At 39.7% G+C, this 19,702-nt stretch overlaps 1 protein-coding gene and 1 long non-coding RNA gene across 2 annotated transcripts; both read left to right on the top strand.

Annotated features, from left to right (window-relative positions):
• Window positions 1-942: 942 nt before the first annotated feature.
• On the top strand, window positions 943-10,354 carry LOC147870805 (calcineurin-binding protein cabin-1-like). Its single transcript, XM_087341887.1, has 10 exons — window positions 943-954; window positions 1,379-1,558; window positions 2,974-3,111; window positions 4,884-5,073; window positions 5,611-5,756; window positions 6,233-6,346; window positions 6,676-6,840; window positions 8,311-8,409; window positions 8,976-9,082; window positions 9,858-10,354. The coding sequence occupies exons 1-10, from the start codon at window positions 943-945 to the stop codon at window positions 9,904-9,906; spliced, it is 1,200 nt and encodes a 399-aa protein (XP_087198013.1). The 3' UTR covers window positions 9,907-10,354.
• A 6,056-nt stretch (window positions 10,355-16,410) lies between these two features.
• Window positions 16,411-17,805, top strand: LOC147870804 (uncharacterized). The gene is made up of 3 exons (XR_015533157.1): window positions 16,411-16,569; window positions 16,955-17,039; window positions 17,178-17,805. It is a non-coding gene; the product is annotated as an uncharacterized LOC147870804 (long non-coding RNA).
• Window positions 17,806-19,702: the final 1,897 nt, after the last annotated feature.

Genomic DNA, 19,702 nt, shown 5'->3' with positions numbered 1-19,702 from the left:
CATATTTTGTCAATTCCATCTTTGTTACCTTATTCCTAACACGTGGCCTCGTGTCTTACAGCGTGAATATGTTCAGGTAGCTTAAATAATATATTCGAGATCTAGACAAAAGAAAACTATCCACATTATCTTTCTGTGGTTTCATTTATAACAAATTAAAAAAGTTGTTTGAATAATGATAGGTAGAACAGTTATTGTTTCATTTCTTTATTCGCAGAAATTTGTTTCTCCCGTGCCATATGTAACTGCTGTATTTTTGGTGGAAATTGCTTCTACTAGCTTCTGTATTACTATTTTGTTGTCAAAGCAACATGCTTACTTTTGAATGTCTTTCTTGTAACAGACGACAAAATAAGATACGAAGGGTTTATTTGCACCGAAATAAATCTAAACTAAATAATAGATCAAGTTATTGACATAAATTGAAGTTCTTTGGTTTCGAATACATAATATTGAATACTTTCATATATTAATATGTATAACTGGATATGGTGAAGTCAGATGGAATCCACTCAAAATTCAGTTTAATGTGTGAATCAACACACACTTTCCAATTGTTATTAACAGAATTATTATGTATTTTGTTATCTAAAAAGAATTTCCAGTCAGTGCAAATAATTGATAATTATTTAACAATGTATAAATTGTGAATTGTGTTTTTTTAATATCCATGGTTTATTATGTCTACTGTCATCTCACTAACTTATGGATCAATGGAACATATTAAAGCTGTATGATGTATGTATAACTATTTAACAAGTTTGAAAAAACAGATGTTTTTTTTTTGTAAAGTTTTCCAGCCCATGTAAGTTTAAAAGAGATTCATCATGCCCCCAGGTCTACTAGTGATCTTGAGATCAAGAAACTGTGAATCTTAACATTCACACCTTGTATTTATCTTTATGACATGGTACTTGGGCAAGGGCCAGTCCCCTAAAGAAAATGAGATTTCAGGTATAAATGGCAGTGAGTATGGAGGTGGCTATCTTCAGGGTTGTTACGCTATGTACTCTGGTAGATTTCCGCCAACGGTTCAGAAGTCATACTGTCTCCGTCAAAAGGGCGATTAACATTCATTGCCCTGATGACAGGCAGTATGACCTCTGAAATGTTGGTGGAAATCTATCAGACTACAGGGAGCAACAACCCAAAAGACAGCAATCTTCATCTTCTGAGTTCTTTTACTGTATAGGCTCATAAAAGTTGTGATCTTTCAGAGGTGGCTGGTGCCACCACCATCAGGAAACATGCACCTCCGAAACACCAGCAGACCTCTACCAAACTACACAGTGCAACAACCCAGAACAGAGCCACCTTTATACCTAAAGAGAATTTAACATAAAAAGAAAAACTTATTGCTTTGCTTTATTGTGAACAGGCTTACTATGCACTTGAGATGATCGGTCACATGAGAAAGGGTGAGTCTGTGCTGGTCCACTTAGAGAGCGGGGGTGTAGGCCAGGCAGCCATCAACATCTGTCTGCACGCAGGTTGTACAGTGTTCACTACTGTTGGCACGCAGGAGAAACGGGCATTCATGAAGAAACAGTTTCCACAGGTATTTCAACAGCCTATTTCCTATCTCATGCACACATAGGGGAGATTTTCCGCCATGATAAATTGAATTATTTTACAGATTCTGAGTGTTATGTGTGAATTTCATTAAAAATCGAAGTTTCGATGTGAAACATACTGTCACAGAACTCAAATACTGCTCCCCATCCCCGCTCAGCTTTCTGCATTGCCTGCTTGTGGCAACATCATGACCAAACAGTTGGGCATACACATAATCACCTTCTACGAAAGCCTGTCAGTGCCAAAACATTTCTAGTCACAATGCAACAAATGAGTTCCCTTTCAAATAATGAAGTATGTGCTCTGTTATGGAATTTCTCACATGACAGCGTTACTGTCTCAGCCATCTGCTGGAGGACTGAACGTGTGTGCTATTTTCCTATTTATATTCTTTGTTTTATTCTTTCTGATTGTGGGGCAGCTGTCAGCTTGTCCTGTTAGATTATGTTCCCATACCTCCACCAGGAACATTCATAATTTTTGTCTGGTTTCTTGGTTGTAAATTTTTGTTTTTGGCCTGGATGGACTCTGGGGGTTCTCAGTGATGCATGACGTGGCAGCAGCTGTCATAAGTTCCAAATATCTAATCTGAATTTTTGGTGTTTAGTATGGGGGGAAATTTGGGCCTCAACATGAGAAGATTGTGGGACATTTTGGTTTTCTCTGTGTTGGGCAAAATACTGTTTTTCTTTGTACATATGAGAGATGATCAAGAATGTCTAGGACCAAGGAACTGAGTACTGGTTCTGTGGCTAGAATCATAAATTCTGTTTTTACCATAATTAATATTCTCATTCATGCATTGAGATAGTACAGGATCCATGCCTTTGACCCAGGCACAGTACACTGTTTGAAATATTCTGGAATGTTTTTAACTTACCACATATGTTATAGGGATTTGCATTGGTATGATGTTGAGACTGTTCAGCAAGGAGAATCTGTTACATCACTGTTAAAGAAAGTGCAGAACTTTTTCTCTAGACCTGCAAGTTATAAATGGATGTATGTTCCTTATAGAATACATAATATTCGTTACTGTCCAGAATGTAAATTCAGAAATGGAAATTTTTCTTCCTCCAGGTTTCCCTATTTATAACACTGGTTAGACTACAGTGACAGAAAATGAAAAGTAAAATAATATGCTTTTAAGACATGCAACCATAACAGGTATTGAAAGGACTTGGCCTTGAAGGTAAGATTCCTAGAGTGTTTTCACAATGGATGTGTAAAGTCATCTTATGCTCCGTTTTGAGAATGTTTTGTAATTTGAAGGTAGTTCTCTTGCTTTTAATGCATACAAATTGTCAAACATGTGTGCATATAATCTTCTTTCCCAGTTGACGGACCGCAATATTGGCAGCTCTCGAGAAACCTCTTTTGAGCAACTCATCATGTCAGAGACAAATGGTAGAGGTGTGGACCTTGTTTTCAACTCCCTCACTGAGGAAATGCTGCTGGCCTCTGTACGCTGTCTTGCCCATCGAGGACGGTTCCTTGAGATTGGAACATTTAATCTTTAGAAGAACAACACTATTGGTATTGTAAAAATTTTACTGATTTCACATGGATTCATTATAGCTTATGCATTTGTTAAGTACTCTAAAACAATTGATAATGATTTACTCTTTACTGTACTTGAAGCTACTGATATAAAAATGCTTAAAATAGTTGTTCTCTATTCGTTACACAGTGCCGTGCCCTTCACACACTGGTGTACTTTGTTTGGAGCAGTATGCACCTATTGTTATCTTTGCTTTGGTGATTGTTCAACTTCATGAACAAGAAGTATATCAGAGAGTAAATGAAAGTTAGGTTGTCGAATTAACTAACTTCATAGCGTATAAGCTATCTTAAGAATTTGAAAACTGCTAATGTGGCCAAGAATTTACCCTGTATATAAGGAACCTTAAGGTTGGTTATTGTGTTCATAAGAACCACCCACTTTCACGTATTCTGATCCAGTTGGATAGCAAAAAAAAAGGGCGTGTAGGTTTAAATTTGTTAATTCTGAAGATGAATTATAGTTGATTACAAATACTAGGAAATTTCCCATCAAGAATGGCAAAAAAATTTAAAGTCATACTTAAAAACACATTTTCTTTATTCTTTTACAAATCACTGTATGAAAATTTAAATTTAATGTTTTTTTAACAAAAAAATCACTATGTATCTTTGCTTAACTAAGATTGTAGTATGATTTAATGTAGTACAGTCTTAAACATGATTTTATATCTAAGTTGTAACAACTGTGCTACACTGTGTACATGCACATAGTAGGACGCCCTTAACAACATATCCATGGCTATAATATTATCTCATAGAGCCCAAAATCTCTTAACAGGAAATGATCACCAACCAACCAATAGTGTGCATCCCTTCCAGATGCGGGGTGATGACTGCATTACGACCATCGCATCATTGCGATGGACCAATTGACTTTGAGCTCAGCTTAAGGCGCGTTCCCGCCGTTGTGGGGGAACGAATCAGGTCGCAGCTTTTAAGCCAAATTCAATGACAAATTACGTAATGCAGGGGTATTTAAGCGCGATCGTGGTTGCGGGGCGCTCTCTAAAGTTTTGGTCCTTCGGTTGAGCGGGGGTGTTTTTCTTAACAAACGTACGACAGAACAAAGGAACAGCCGAGCCATCCAGCTGCCTCCGTGAATAGTGCTTAAAAGATATATATGTTCCTGCGCGTATTAAGGAAAAATAAAGTGTCGTCGATCAGTGCAACACAGAAAGACTTTGTTGTCCATTTGTGTAGAAACCTGCTCCACCTTCTAATTCCCGTATATTCCCAGGGAGTCGGAAACTCGTGCTCACCGACAACCTCTCACCATCATCAACAATCCCTTTCTGTATCTTTACATATCCCACGTCAAGAAGCTGTAATCATATGAGCAAACCAGGCTACGACTACGAGTATACTAAACAAGCAGTGTGACGTGTGGTGGACGGAAAGGGACGGTTACAAGTCACCAGGGAAAGGTACCTACTAACCTAACGTAATTAGGATACGACAGATATTAGAAAGTTTGAAATGTATGAACTGTGTTTGAATCATGAAAAAGTTTGTACTCTCAAAGACTAGACCAGCAAACGAAAGACAGAAGTAAGGGGGGGGGGGGAAACAACAACAACAGCATTCACAGTAAATGTGAAACATGACTGTCGGAAGTAACGTTCTTATAAAGAATCCATTATTATCACAGACGTTTAGGGAATCAAAAATACAAGCTGTATCATACTTAACTTCATCATAAATGTTTTTTTCAAAACTGAGGTCCTAAGGCATTCTTCTCCCAACAGGCGCGCTACCTTCAGGACCACAGAGTCCCTCAAGTCCCCTTGACTTGGGTGCGGGGCATGCAGTTATATCAGTTCTACCTGCCTGATGAACTGCCAGAATTTGATTCCTACCGTGTCACTAGCATCACCGCTGATGTTGAATGTCTGCTGAAAAGGATTGCCTCTCTGATACCTCCTCATTATAATCCAGGTGATATATTTACTATTACTCTGATTTTTAAAAAGAAAAGCAATTTTGTAGGACAATATCTGCTGTCTGTGATAGCCACTTTAATGACGTGGTTGACTTCGTGAAATGCAGAAGGAATATCTTCATGTTGGGTCGTACTGTAAGGCCATATACGAAGGATTGTAAGGCAAACTGTAAACGGAACTCCAGTTTGCCTCCGGCCGTCTTCACCATCTGAGAACGATCAGCGTGCGCAGCCCCCTGCTGTGTGTTTAAATATTTCACAAATGGTCCCGACCCCGCGGCGACACTCAAAGTGTCTCTGATCGGGATGCCGTCTGTTCGCCATACAATATCGCAGCATCTGCAGAATTCTGTGCCCACATCTGCCAAGAGCTGGCTAGCCCACCGTGCATGGTATTCCATTCTGACACTTCGGTACCGGTAACAGCGACCACACGCAAGGGGCTCCACAATGTTGACGTACCTGCTTCTGCCCCATCTATATCGGCTACTGCGAGCACGTACAGAACTGATATGAATTTGTGTTGCTTTCAGCACATCTGGTGGAAAAAGTGATGGCATATATCGATGGGACGAGCCCGTCTTTTCCCGTGTTGGGAGATGCTCGTAGTCAGTTGCCTCGCTCCATGTCAGCGATCTTCTACCTCTTGGCTGACTATTATTTCAAAGTTAATGAATGGGTAAGTAGTTGATAAGATATGTGAATTGTGCTTCCTTTAATCTTAATTTCTTTGGATTCTCTTTTTGAATATTCTACCTTCCTTAATGCCCTCGCTTCACTTCTGTACTGTAACACCAAGACAGACATTTCATTACAAAACTTTGTTAGCATTTCTTCCTTGATTTTGTCTTCAGTGTCCTTGTAAGTATGAAGCTTGTAATTTAGTCCTGTCAGTAACTGCTTCAGGTCGTGTGGGGTAATTCCTGTAAAACCCATATCTTACTTTTCTGTACTGAAATTTTAAAATTGTGCCATGCACATGAAATGTTCGACTCGAACACGAACCTTTGAAGTTCCTCTCCAGAATTATTAATGGACATACATAAGTGTTTGTGGAAGAGTCCTTAGTGTTATCTGAATGATTTTGACACCGATTATTGCCGTGCAGTGTGGAAACAGTGAACACAAGGTTAAAGTGCGGAGTGTCTGTTGCAGGGGAAGGCAATTAGGCACTACCTGCTGGATGTTTGTGTCAATCCTGTACGCATCGACTCCTGGGCAGGAATGGCGCTTGCTCGTGGGAGTCAACTGGAAACTAAACTTAATTCTGTAAGTAAAATATTTACAGTGCGTTCCACTTAATGTAATCACTTTTGCAGGATGTGCATGAAGTGAATGCATGTGTGTGGCTGGTCATATCTGTCTGCGTGATTGAACTTGAGACCCACTGGATGGATTTTGATGAAATTTGGTATGGACTTATGCCATTGGAGTGTACTCTGACTTGCCAACTGCATGGGGCAGAGTCCTGAGACCAGTGGAGTGCCACATGGGAAAAGCGGATCCGCCACTGGGAGCAGACTCCTATGTGTATAATTTTGCTAGTAGCAATCAGTATTTTGTAAATAGGTAAGGTTCAACACAATTTTATGTCGCAGTGTGAACCATTGAAGAGCGAGATGGACTTTTTGCGTCAAGCGTCTGCTGCTCAGCGTTGCTTTCAGCGTGCTCTGGATATTGAGGCGAATCATTCATTGATGTGGATCGAGTACGGCTCCTTTGTCTATATGGTGCATTCCTTCTGTTCCCACCTGCTTAAACAGGTAAGATAAAAGAGCGTTTCTTGTAGCTGTAAACTCGCTTTTGAGCTTCACTGAGAGCAAGAGTCGTATAACAAGTAACTGAAAATGCTGTCCACTGTTTGATGCTGATGACGGAGGATGTACGCAATAGAATATTCTCAGGTGATTGGTCTATCAGTTTGAAGCAGAGGTACGATTTATAATCTCCACCATCAGGGAATGGTGTTTATTGACACACACACACACACACACATTTACAGATTCACTGGGGCCTACATTTGTGACAACCATTGACCTTTGAAGGTTAGGTTACTTATGCAGAGTAAAGTATAAACTCATGTCGTCACCATTAAGCTCACTGATTCAAAACTTGCAAAAACAAGTTAGAGTGACGCACTTATATGATATTTTTCTGACCTTCTGACATGCATAGTTTTTTCTTCAGAAGCAAGATGGCCTTTCTGAATGTTATTCAACATTCTTGTGAACCTAACCTAACCCTGCTGTGGTTTCTTGGAGTATGTTGGTGAGCTCTTCAAAGTCAGTCCTTGCACCTCCCAGATCATCTTTCAGTTGTCCCAGTATGTTAATACTCTTCTTGTTCAGCCACTGCATTGTCTTGATGTTATTTGTGGTGAGAAACTTGCTGATATCTCCAGAGGAGGAATGCGTATGAGATATTGTGACCATGCCAGTCTTTTGCTTCTCTCTCTCTCTCTGGTTTATCTGTGATGTGCTATAGCCATCTTGTTGGAATGATTTCCATCGATGTTTTATTTACCATTCAGACTTGGCCCAGACGCATTTGCTGTAGCAGAACAGTACAGAAAGGCAATTCAGAGTGAAGTAGGAGAAGAGTCAATGAGAAACATTTTAGGAACCATGTGAGTAGGAAAGTAGGTGGAAGAGTTTTAGTGACCCAGTGGTTGAAAGTGTGTTAGTTCTGCTGAGTCAGTCACTGCTGGTGAGGCTTAGCAGTTGCTTGATGAAGGTGTCTGAGTGGTAGGTCTGGTTAGAAAGGTGATAAGAGTCTTTACTCGGTCTGTACACATCTTTACAGTTGAAGTTTTGAAGGTGCTCTCTTATTTCAGTGGTTTCCCTGATGGTGCAGGTGTGACTGATCCTGTTGTACATGCCCAGTTCTTGATTTTGGAGTTGTCTGTCCTCTGTGGAACCGAAGCAGACGACTCCAGACTCAAAGATTGGCGTGCACAAGATCCTCTGCTAATGCAGTAAGGTTTACTTGACCAAATGGGTCTTCATATCTCCACCAGGAGTTGGGAACACATTAGAGACTCCAGACTGGAGATTGGCTGTAACAAAACTCTCCACAGAGATGAAACACTGCGTCATCTTTGACAGACAGAACAGAAGACATAGCCATTATCTGCACCTACAATTTCACATCATCAGGGAAGCCATTTAATTAACAAAACATTCTCATTATTGCATTGTAATTTTTGTAAACCATTGAACACTGTGTGTCTGCAGGAAACAGACAGCCTCAGCCTGGAGATGTTTGAGATATTGGAGAATCGAAAGGAGAAGATGTTGGACACGGCAGAGAAGTGTTTCACCACTGCCAGCAAGGTCAGCGGTCAAGTGAATCTTTGTTTGTTGTTTCGCTGTTCTGAGTGTTTTTATTTTTAAAATTGCAGATGTAGGCCATTTATCTCATATGACTAACTCCATGGAGCAGAGTTTATCGTAAGAAGCTCGTAGTCTCTCGGGTAATGAAGAAATTCCCCATCTTGCGTGCGATCGGAAGGTTCATTATCGTGATGACCAAGTATGTACGACTGGCCCCTGACCAGTCCATTCCTAAGGAACTATTAAAAATCTATTTTAATATTATCCCTTATCCAAGCCTTTGTCTTCCATGTGGTCTGTTCCTTTCAAGTTTTCTGACTAAAATTTTGTATCTATTTCTTATCTCTCCACGTGTTTACCCATTTGATAATTCCCTTTGATTTGTCATCAAAATACAGAAAGGCAGCTCAAAGACTAGGTATGCTTCGCCCTGTCTTTAATAGGAGAAATCGCATGTCCATCGGAAATGGCGTGCTGTTTTGTTAGACGGTCATATGTCCTATGATAGATTATACTTCAGCTATAATTTTTGTGGCTAAAATATCAGGACTGGTGTATGTTGACAGATATGGTATGCTGCAGGAGAGGATTGTGGAATACAAGATGAGCGCTGGGTAAAGTGGCAGAGAAGAGAGACCACAATCCAAGAGTTTTCCTTAGCCATTTTGCAAAGGTAAGAGCAGTAGGCTTCCTTGGTGTTTTTATAAATGGATTATAATTATTCTTGGTGTTGTGAAATAAGAGCCCGGTTAGAGTCAGAGGTAAAATGATCAAGAGAATGGGGTTTGTGAGTGGGATCCTGGGAGGGCTGGCAGAGATGGCTTTGAAACTCCTCCACAGACGACGCGAAGTGGGAAATGCCCTCAGGCAATTTGTCTAGGGAGGCAGGATTGGACTGGTCTGAAACTTTCCTGTCGGCAAGGTCACGAGTCCCGTAGGTCAGCTGGCATAGGCGCATCATAATCCTGGTGTACTGATTAGGAAAAATGTTGTCAGCCCAAATGTAAGTTTCTATTTCCTGGATCTGATTAAATTTATTGCACAAGGTTAACAACTCACCAGAGGTTTGATGGAGTCCGAGGCGGACGCGTGAATCTCGCTGCCTGCTAATCACCTAAATATTCTTGGAGGCCGGTGACCTTCCGTATGTTGATCTCATATTCCAGCTCATCCTTCCTGAGGTAGTCCAAATTCGGAAGTGCACGATCCATTGTAAAGATGATAAACAGCTGACAGATTAACAACAATTCACAATAATCAGTACAAAAGAAAAAAATGTGAGTGCAATAACAGAAGACCTTGAGTTAGATAGAATCACAAAACCACGCTCTGTGCTACCACTTGATATGCACAAAGGCCCAGAACCCTTGATAAGAAAATGGTTTATTAACAAACTATGAACTGAACAAGAGTATGCCTGTTGAATATAGACGCGACGTTTATTGCAGGCTTGCGAACACCTTCATCAGACGCAGGCTAGTTATGCCCGTAGGATAAGCTACAGTAATCCACAGAACTTGGCAGTTGAAGCCTTAGAAGTCTACTATAGGATCCACGCTTGCATACTTAAATATTTGGAGCAGAATGAAGGCAGAAAGCTCGATGACAATTTGAAGACGCTGTTTGAAAAAATGCTCAAGGATGCTGCCGCAGGACCATTCATGGCTTCTAATTTGAGAGAAATAGAAGGGTAAGCGTGTTTCTGTGTCATAAGCTACCGTATTGCTTATTAAAGTAACTTGCAGCAGGTGTGTTGTATGACAGCCTTGTGAATTAGTTTTGTTAGAGTACCCGAAACTGTTGTCAAGTCTTTTAAATTATAGATTCCAACAGAAAGTGAGTGAGCGAAAGAGTGATTCATTTGTGGAAATTTGCTTGTGTTTATTGATTGTAGCTGCTAATTTTAACATGTCTTTATCTGAAATAAACATGATTTTCAAATTTTTTTATTTTTGTTGTAATACTATGTGGGGGCTTTTTAAATGTTTGTGGAACTAGGAAGTTGTTTGTAATAAACTGAGAATTTTCTTTAGTTCCATATTTGTAAGTATTCTCTTAAAATGTCTCTGTTGTTTCAACAGGTTTATAATTTTCTTTCGTATTCCGTATTTACTTGCTTTAGGAAAGCCGAGAGTGACGAAGAAACGACCGCCCGTGTCTTTGGATATTTTCGAAGAGGTCCCATTTACAAAGAAAGCACGTCTGGATTTGCCTCTGGTTAGATTATTATTAAATATAAAGCACTATATATAGTAACAACTGTGAGCACATATTTAAGAATGCCTCATTGCAACTTCTTTAACAATTTGTAACCCAGTGTCAGCTGGCAATTGACGTGACGGCGTTACGCCACTGCAGCGCAAAAGGTTGTAATATTTTACTTCTTAATACAACGTTTGCAAGTTACTGACAACAACAGTTACGTGTGTTCTTATTGGTGGTCAAGTGTAGGAATTGAGGCAGTGGGACACAGGAATAAACAGAATATGGGAATAGCTGAGGAGAAGAAGATTAATTGATCCTTGGGATTTTACTCGGGGGAAAGCTGTCTGCCACCTGACCAGCCTACTGCTTGCCAGGAAATCAGTGGATTATGTTCAGTACACTTGGCAGGCTCACTTCATATCTCAACAGAAAATTGGCTGAGATCATGAAGGGCACTCCTGTCTTCTACAGATGTATCTGTCTCAATTTGACGTGCATTGTGTAAGTACACTAGCAATATGATGTATTAGATGTGCTTGTCATGTGATAGAGTTAAGTCTGTCCAAGAATATGTGGCACTGTTTATCATTACAATGCCCTTTGTAACTTGGTTGTTGTATTTCTTGTGGTATAGCTCTTTTGCAAGATGTTTGTTAAAATATTAGAGTGTTCGAGCTGTCTGTTAGTAAAGATTCCTTTGCATATGAATCTTTATCAGAAAAGCTATCAGACTGGTAAACATTTATTGACATATATTGAGGTTGACACTGCATCAGCACAAATTTTTTTTAAGTTGAATGGTTTATTGAGGACCACTACATGCTTAAACCTTAATTTTTAATCTTCACTATTGTCTCTTTAAGTGCTTGAATGTAAGAGACAAGACTGCTAAGTCGTGTACATGTTTGAAGCAGATAACTTTCGCATGGACCCATTGCAAATGCTTTACGATTATTCATATGAGTTATTTACCAGGAAGCATGGGATGTCTGAGCTAGAGTAGAAACACAGTTTTTTCACCAGGTTTAGAAGCACATGCTGAAATGGAAGGGAGAGGAATTTAAGTGGTGTAGCTCTTTTGCAGGATGTTTGTGTTCGAGCCATCTGTGAGTGAAGATTCCTTTCCGTATGAATCTTGGAGGTAGAAGGTACCTTATTGATCTTGATATTGGGTAGTCAATCAGCATATGATTATCATGTTGAAGGGGTCCCGGGATCTTAATAAACATTGTGACCACAATCCGAAATTGTTGTGTAGACACGCTGTCAATTCAGTAATCAGCGTGCACTAAAACGCATATCGTAAAACTGTTTATTGACGTAATGTCAGATATAAAGGTATTGTTTTGTGGAATGGCCTCTGTGGTAAGTTGCATTCTTTATTCTGTTCTGTTTCTGCTTGTTAAAGTTGTTTCATAGAGATTGCTGCTGGTGTGTCATGGAGAGATGTTTCCTCAAGGTAAGGCATTTTGGTGCGCTCTCCTTTACTTAGTGGGGAATCCCCACGTCCACAGTACAGAGTGTCTAAGTATTTGTGACCAGGTTGGTGGCCTCAGCACTCTGCCAGTTTCTCATAGTAACTAGCTCCTTAGCACCTACAGTCATCATTCCATCACTTCTGCATGATGTTCTGGCAGATGCATTTCTCTCCTAATCTTCTGTGAGCGTGGAAATGAGCCTTTGTAGAAACAAATTTCTTGACTAGCTGAATATCAAAGTATTCAGAGAAGGTTTTGCGTCATGGACGTGTTTAATTCGCCATTTTGCAAGCAGGACGTGATCAAGATATTTCCTCATCAGCACAAATCTAAGGTTGCCAAGGAGACAAATATTACCAATTTAATGACTCAAGCCTCAACTTCGGCGCTTGTTTCCACACATTTGCTCGACATTTTTTAGAGCGGGTTACCTTGGCATCTCACTAATTGTTGAATACCTATGTACGCGCATCTAATTATAGGGCTGATACTAACCAAATGTAACACAGACGTAATTAGCTATAAGAAGATGAAAGGGGTTTGGTAAGCATTTTGTAGTTATTGCAAACCTTTTTATACATTTTCAAGATTTCCATCACCAACTGTTTTGATATGGGCGACAGGAAGTCTTTATCTTGTCCACTGAAGACAAGTTTATTGTTTCGTCTTCAATTACATGCACAGCTGCAAATGGCCCGCTGAGGTCAGCACGCCCGGACTTTGAAGGGTCAGAGAAGGTTGTCAACACTGCATCTTTCAAATTACACGACATATTATTTGCAAATGATATTTTATGAAGCCAACTAATTGACTATATGGCTTACCGAACCCGAAGGTTCATCACCGAATTAACCAAAGCCCTGTCCTGGGCCAACAAAATCCAGGTTCCTTCAACTTCTGTCTCCCATAGATCCCGCCTGACATTATCCTCCCATCTACGTCTAGGTCTACCCAGCGGTCTCTTCCCTTCGGGTATCCCAACCAGTACCCGGTGCACACCTCTTGTCTCATCCATGTGCGCTACATGCCCCGCCCATCTCATTCTTCTCGACTTAATCACCCTGACAATATTGGGGGAGGAATATAAATTTTGAAGTTCATTATGCAGTTTTCTCCAGACCCCATCGTCTGCTCTCCTAGGCCCAAATATCCTCCCTTAGAGTGAGAGACCACGTTTTGAACCGATGCAAGACAACTGGCAGAATTATTGTTTCGTATATTATAATCTTCAGGTTCTTAGAAATCAGTCGTGAAGACAAAATATTTTGAACTGAGCAGTAGCAGGCATTTTCGGAATTTAGCCTCCCCCTAATTCCGTCGTGAATAAATTTTGATTTGTTATTGTTGTTTCATTGTTCCGTAAACCCGCGTACTATATAGTAACAGTATCAGAACTTTAACCTGATTTTCGACCACTTTCAAGGTCACTGACAATTTATTCTGGCCGATTAAACGCACGACGTCGCTTTCATTGCTATCGTAAACCACGTGCACTCTTAGCTTCGTGTTGTTGATGATGTGTCCGTGCTATGAATGCTTTTACGAAATCTTGTGACGATGCGGCGGGGTGACTCCCCGCCCGTCGGGGGCGAAAGGGAATCTGCAGTTTTGGGATCTAACGTAATATTAATCTCAAACGCTACCGCGTCCTTATCAATTCACTGTTACAAATTCCATTGCTCATCTTAAATCCTAGATGAAAACTGCTTGTATTTTCTTTCTACATGCTGTATGTTCACAGGTGTGGGGTATGGAGGGTCATCGGAGGAAGCAACAGAAGCAGCTGCTAGATCAGTTTTGGACAGGATCTTAGTTGCTTCCGAAGAGTAAGTGTTCATCATTACTTCTCTCTGATGTACAGAGAATATTTCTTTCAGCACAGGGAACCTGTAAAAGTATGAAAGTAAACCACCAGGTGTATCTGAAGTCTTGACCTGATAACCGTCTGTCCTTTTGTTTGCTAGGAATTTTGACATCCCGCTCGACCCCAATTATATAACTAGATACTTTGTGTCTCTCTCGAAATTGGCCGTCTCCTTCTTATGAAGGAGGACTCGCTGAGCAAGGCTCATACACCTGTTCGTGTATTGTTACCAAGCAAGAAGAAGAAGAAGAAGAATATTTGAAGCTTCAGGAAACTGTTTGGTTGAGTCATTGCACTGGGTATACGAAGAGTGGTATGTTTGTGAATGTGTATGCTATGATGTGGTTAGGAATACCAATAGGTGATGATTTTGTGTCGTCATAGTAATCTATAATTTCCCTAGAAAATTTTGAAATTATTTTTAATATTTATATGAACCTTACTGTTTCATTCTTACATTTGGATTACTGATTGATTTTTAACTTTGTTGTACTGAGAATGTCAGACAAAAATGTCTACTCTGCAGTTATGAGATCTAACGTAATATTAATCTCAAACACTACCATATACTTATCAATTCACTGTTACAAATTCCATTGCTCATCTTAAATCCTAGATGAAAACTGCTTGTATTTTCTTTCTACATGCTGTATGTTCACAGGTGTGGGGTATGGAGGGTCATCGGAGGAAGCAACAGAAGCAGCTGCTAGATCAGTTTCGGACAGGATCTTAGTTGCTTCCGAAGAGTAAGTGTTCATCATTACTTCACTCTGATGTACAGAGAATATTTCTTTCAGCACAGGGAACCTGTAAAAGTATGAAAGTAAACCACCAGGTGTATCTGAAGTCTTGACCTGATAACCGTCTGTCCTTTTGTTTGCTAGGAATTCTGACATCCCGCTTGACCCCAATTATATCACTAGATACTTTGTGTCTCTCTCGAAATTGGCCGTGTCCTTCTTATGAAGGAGGACTCGCTGAGCAAGGCTCATACACCTGTTCGTGTATTGTTACCAAGCAAGAAGAAGAAGAAGAATATTTGAAGCTTGAGGAAACTGGTTAGTTGAGTCATAGCACTGGGTATTCAATGAGTGCTATGTTTGTGAATGTGTATGCTATGATGTGGTTAGGAATACCAATAGGTGATGATATTGTGTCGTCATAGTAATCTATAATTTCCCTAGAAAATTTTGAAATTATTTTTAATATTTATATGAACCATACTGTTTCATTCTTACATTTGGATTACTGATTGATTTTTAACTTTGTTGTATTGAGAATGTCAGACAAAAATGACTACTCTGCAGTTTTGGGATCTAACGTAATATTAATCTCAAACGCTACCGCGTCCTTATCAATTCACTGTTACAAATTCCATTGCTCATCTTAAATCCTAGATGAAAACTGCTTGTATTTTCTTTCTACATGCTGTATGTTCACAGGTGTGGGGTATGGAGGGTCATCGGAGGAAGCAACAGAAGCAGCTGCTAGATCAGTTTTGGACAGGATCTTAGTTGCTTCCGAAGAGTAAGTGTTCATCATTACTTCACTCTGATGTACAGAGAATATTTCTTTCAGCACAGGGAACCTGTAAAAGTATGAAAGTAAACCACCAGGTGTATCTGAAGTCTTGACCTGATAACCGTCTGTCCTTTTGTTTGCTAGGAACTCTGACATCACACTCGACCCCATTACGTCATTGGAGACAATGTGTCTCTCCAGGAATTGGCCGGCTCCTTCCTATGTAGGAGGTGTTGCTGTGGGAGGCCTATACACCTACACGTGTATTGTGATCAAGCGACAAGAAGAAGAATATTTGAAGCTTGAGGAAACTGGTTAGTTGAGTCATAGCACTGGGTATACGAAGAGTGGTATGTTTGTGAATGTGTATGCTATGATGTGGTTAGGAATACCAATAGGTGATGATTTTGTGTCGTCATAGTAATCTATAATTTCCCTAGAAAATTTTGAAATTATTTTTAATATTTATATGAACCTTACTGTTTCATTCTTACATTTGGATTACTGATTGATTTCTTAACTTTGTTGTATTGAGAATGTCAGACAAAAATGACTACTCTGCAGTTATGGGATCTAACGTAATATTAATCTCAAACGTTACCGCGTCCTTATCAATTCACTGTTACAAATTCCATTGCTCATCTTAAATCCTAAATGAAAACTGCTTGATTTTTCTTTATAGATGCTGTATGTTCACAGGTGTGGGGTATGGAGGGTCATCGGAGGAAGCAACAGAAGCAGCTGCTAGATCAGTTTTGGACAGGATCTTAGTTGCTTCCGAAGAGTAAGTGTTCATCATTACTTCTCTCTGATGTACAGAGAATATTTCTTTCAGCACAGGGAACCTGTAAAAGTATGAAAGTAAACCACCAGGTGTATCTGAAGTCTTGACCTGATAACCGTCTGTCCTTTTGTTTGCTAGGAACTCTGACATCACACTCGACCCCATTACGTCATTGGAGACAATGTGTCTCTCCAGGAATTGGCCGGCTCCTTCCTATGTAGGAGGTGTTGCTGTGGGAGGCCTATACACCTACACGTGTATTGTGATCAAGCGACAAGAAGAAGAATATTTGAAGCTTCAGGAAACTGGTTAGTTGAGTCATAGCACTGGGTATACGAAGAGTGGTATGTTTGTGAATGTGTATGCTATGATGTGGTTAGGAATACCAATAGGTGATGATTTTGTGTCGTCATAGTAATCTATAATTTCCCTAGAAAATTTTGAAATTATTTTTAATATTTATATGAACCTTACTGTTTCATTCTTACATTTGGATTACTGATTGATTTCTTAACTTTGTTGTATTGAGAATGTCAGACAAAAATGACTACTCTGCAGTTATGGGATCTAACGTAATATTAATCTCAAACGTTACCGCGTCCTTATCAATTCACTGTTACAAATTCCATTGCTCATCTTAAATCCTAAATGAAAACTGCTTGATTTTTCTTTATAGATGCTGTATGTTCACAGGTGTGGGGTATGGAGGGTCATCGGAGGAAGCAACAGAAGCAGCTGCTAGATCAGTTTTGGACAGGATCTTAGTTGCTTCCGAAGAGTAAGTGTTCATCATTACTTCTCTCTGATGTACAGAGAATATTTCTTTCAGCACAGGGAACCTGTAAAAGTAAGAAAGTAAACCACCAGGTGTATCTGAAGTCTTGATCTGATAACCGTCTGTCCTTTTGTTTGCTAGGAATTTTGACATCCCGCTCGACCCCAATTATATAACTAGATACTTTGTGTCTCTCTCGAAATTGGCCGTCTCCTTCTTATGAAGGAGGACTCGCTGAGCAAGGCTCATACACCTGTTCGTGTATTGTTACCAAGCAAGAAGAAGAAGAAGAAGAATATTTGAAGCTTCAGGAAACTGTTTGGTTGAGTCATTGCACTGGGTATACGAAGAGTGGTATGTTTGTGAATGTGTATGCTATAATGTGGTTAGGAATACCAATAGGTGATGATATTGTGTCTTCATAGTAATCTATAATTTCCCTAGAAAATTTTGAAATTATTTTTAATATTTATATGAACCATACTGTTTCATTCTTACATTTGGATTACTGATTGATTTTTAACTTTGTTGTACTGAGAATGTCAGACAAAAATGTCTACTCTGCAGTTATGAGATCTAACGTAATATTAATCTCAAACACTACCATATACTTATCAATTCACTGTTACAAATTCCATTGCTCATCTTAAATCCTAGATGAAAACTGCTTGTATTTTCTTTCTACATGCTGTATGTTCACAGGTGTGGGGTATGGAGGGTCATCGGAGGAAGCAACAGAAGCAGCTGCTAGATCAGTTTCGGACAGGATCTTAGTTGCTTCCGAAGAGTAAGTGTTCATCATTACTTCACTCTGATGTACAGAGAATATTTCTTTCAGCACAGGGAACCTGTAAAAGTATGAAAGTAAACCACCAGGTGTATCTGAAGTCTTGACCTGATAACCGTCTGTCCTTTTGTTTGCTAGGAATTCTGACATCCCGCTTGACCCCAATTATATCACTAGATATTTTGTGTCTCTCTCGAAATTGGCCGTGTCCTTCTTATGAAGGAGGACTCGCTGAGCAAGGCTCATACACCTGTTCGTGTATTGTTACCAAGCAAGAAGAAGAAGAAGAATATTTGAAGCTTGAGGAAACTGGTTAGTTGAGTCATAGCACTGGGTATTCAATGAGTGCTATGTTTGTGAATGTGTATGCTATGATGTGGTTAGGAATACCAATAGGTGATGATATTGTGTCGTCATAGTAATCTATAATTTCCCTAGAAAATTTTGAAATTATTTTTAATATTTATATGAACCATACTGTTTCATTCTTACATTTGGATTACTGATTGATTTTTAACTTTGTTGTATTGAGAATGTCAGACAAAAATGACTACTCTGCAGTTTTGGGATCTAACGTAATATTAATCTCAAACGCTACCGCGTCCTTATCAATTCACTGTTACAAATTCCATTGCTCATCTTAAATCCTAGATGAAAACTGCTTGTATTTTCTTTCTACATGCTGTATGTTCACAGGTGTGGGGTATGGAGGGTCATCGGAGGAAGCAACAGAAGCAGCTGCTAGATCAGTTTTGGACAGGATCTTAGTTGCTTCCGAAGAGTAAGTGTTCATCATTACTTCTCTGATGTACAGAGAATATTTCTTTCAGCACAGGGAACCTGTAAAAGTATGAAAGTAAACCACCAGGTGTATCTGAAGTCTTGACCTGATAACCGTCTGTCCTTTTGTTTGCTAGGAACTCTGACATCACACTCGACCCCATTACGTCATTGGAGACAATGTGTCTCTCCAGGAATTGGCCGGCTCCTTCCTATGTAGGAGGTGTTGCTGTGGGAGGCCTATACACCTACACGTGTATTGTGATCAAGCGACAAGAAGAAGAATATTTGAAGCTTCAGGAAACTGGTTAGTTGAGTCATAGCACTGGGTATACGAAGAGTGGTATGTTTGTGAATGTGTATGCTATGATGAGGTTAGAAATGCCAATAGGTGATGCTGTATGTTCTCAGGTGTGGGGTATGGATCTACTGAAGATGGAGCCAAAAGTGAAGCAGCAAAAGTTATTATTGACAAGTTGTTTATTGGTTCATAATAAGATTCAGATAATTGTACCTACAAGATGTCCGAAGTTGTGTTCATCATTTTTGTTTATAATCGTTGCAGCGCACTTATTGCATGTGCTGTAAATTTAATTTAATTTCTGGTACATTTTGTCTACATACAGTGAAACGTCTATCCATCGTTCCCGGATGCATCGTCTGTTTTGTTCGGTCCCGGATACATCCCATATAAAATAATGTTATATTTTCCCGCTTCTATCGTTTTATGGCATCGATCGTCTAAAAATCTTAGTCCCGGCCCACAATTTTCCCGCAATGATCGTTTCTGAGAATTTAAAATGCTGGGTTTTGAGATAAATTAATACCGAAAGACGCACAATGTTTTTGGAATACGCAGTAGCGGTAACATGTTATGTTGCCCAACCAGCACAGATTCTTTTGGAATGAGTGGTCAGCGGTGCAGGGGTGATAGTTGGAGTGAATGTCGGTGCTCATTGTCAGAAATTTTATGAGTTTAATCAGGGTGCACTCATATTTCGTTCCAGCGATGCCAGATGGCATGTGCAGTGTGAATTTCTTCACAAATGCTTTTATTATAAGTACAAAGGAAAGGCCGGCGACACTTTTCATTTTTCTG

This window comes from Zootermopsis nevadensis, unplaced genomic scaffold, assembly GCF_977971745.1.
Source record: "Zootermopsis nevadensis isolate Lab colony 2312 unplaced genomic scaffold, Znev_1.0 Znev_ptg000196l, whole genome shotgun sequence".
NCBI classification, from domain to species: domain Eukaryota; kingdom Metazoa; phylum Arthropoda; class Insecta; order Blattodea; family Termopsidae; genus Zootermopsis; species Zootermopsis nevadensis.
Note: the sequence above shows the minus strand (reverse complement) of the source record. Positions and strands in the feature narration are given on the sequence as shown.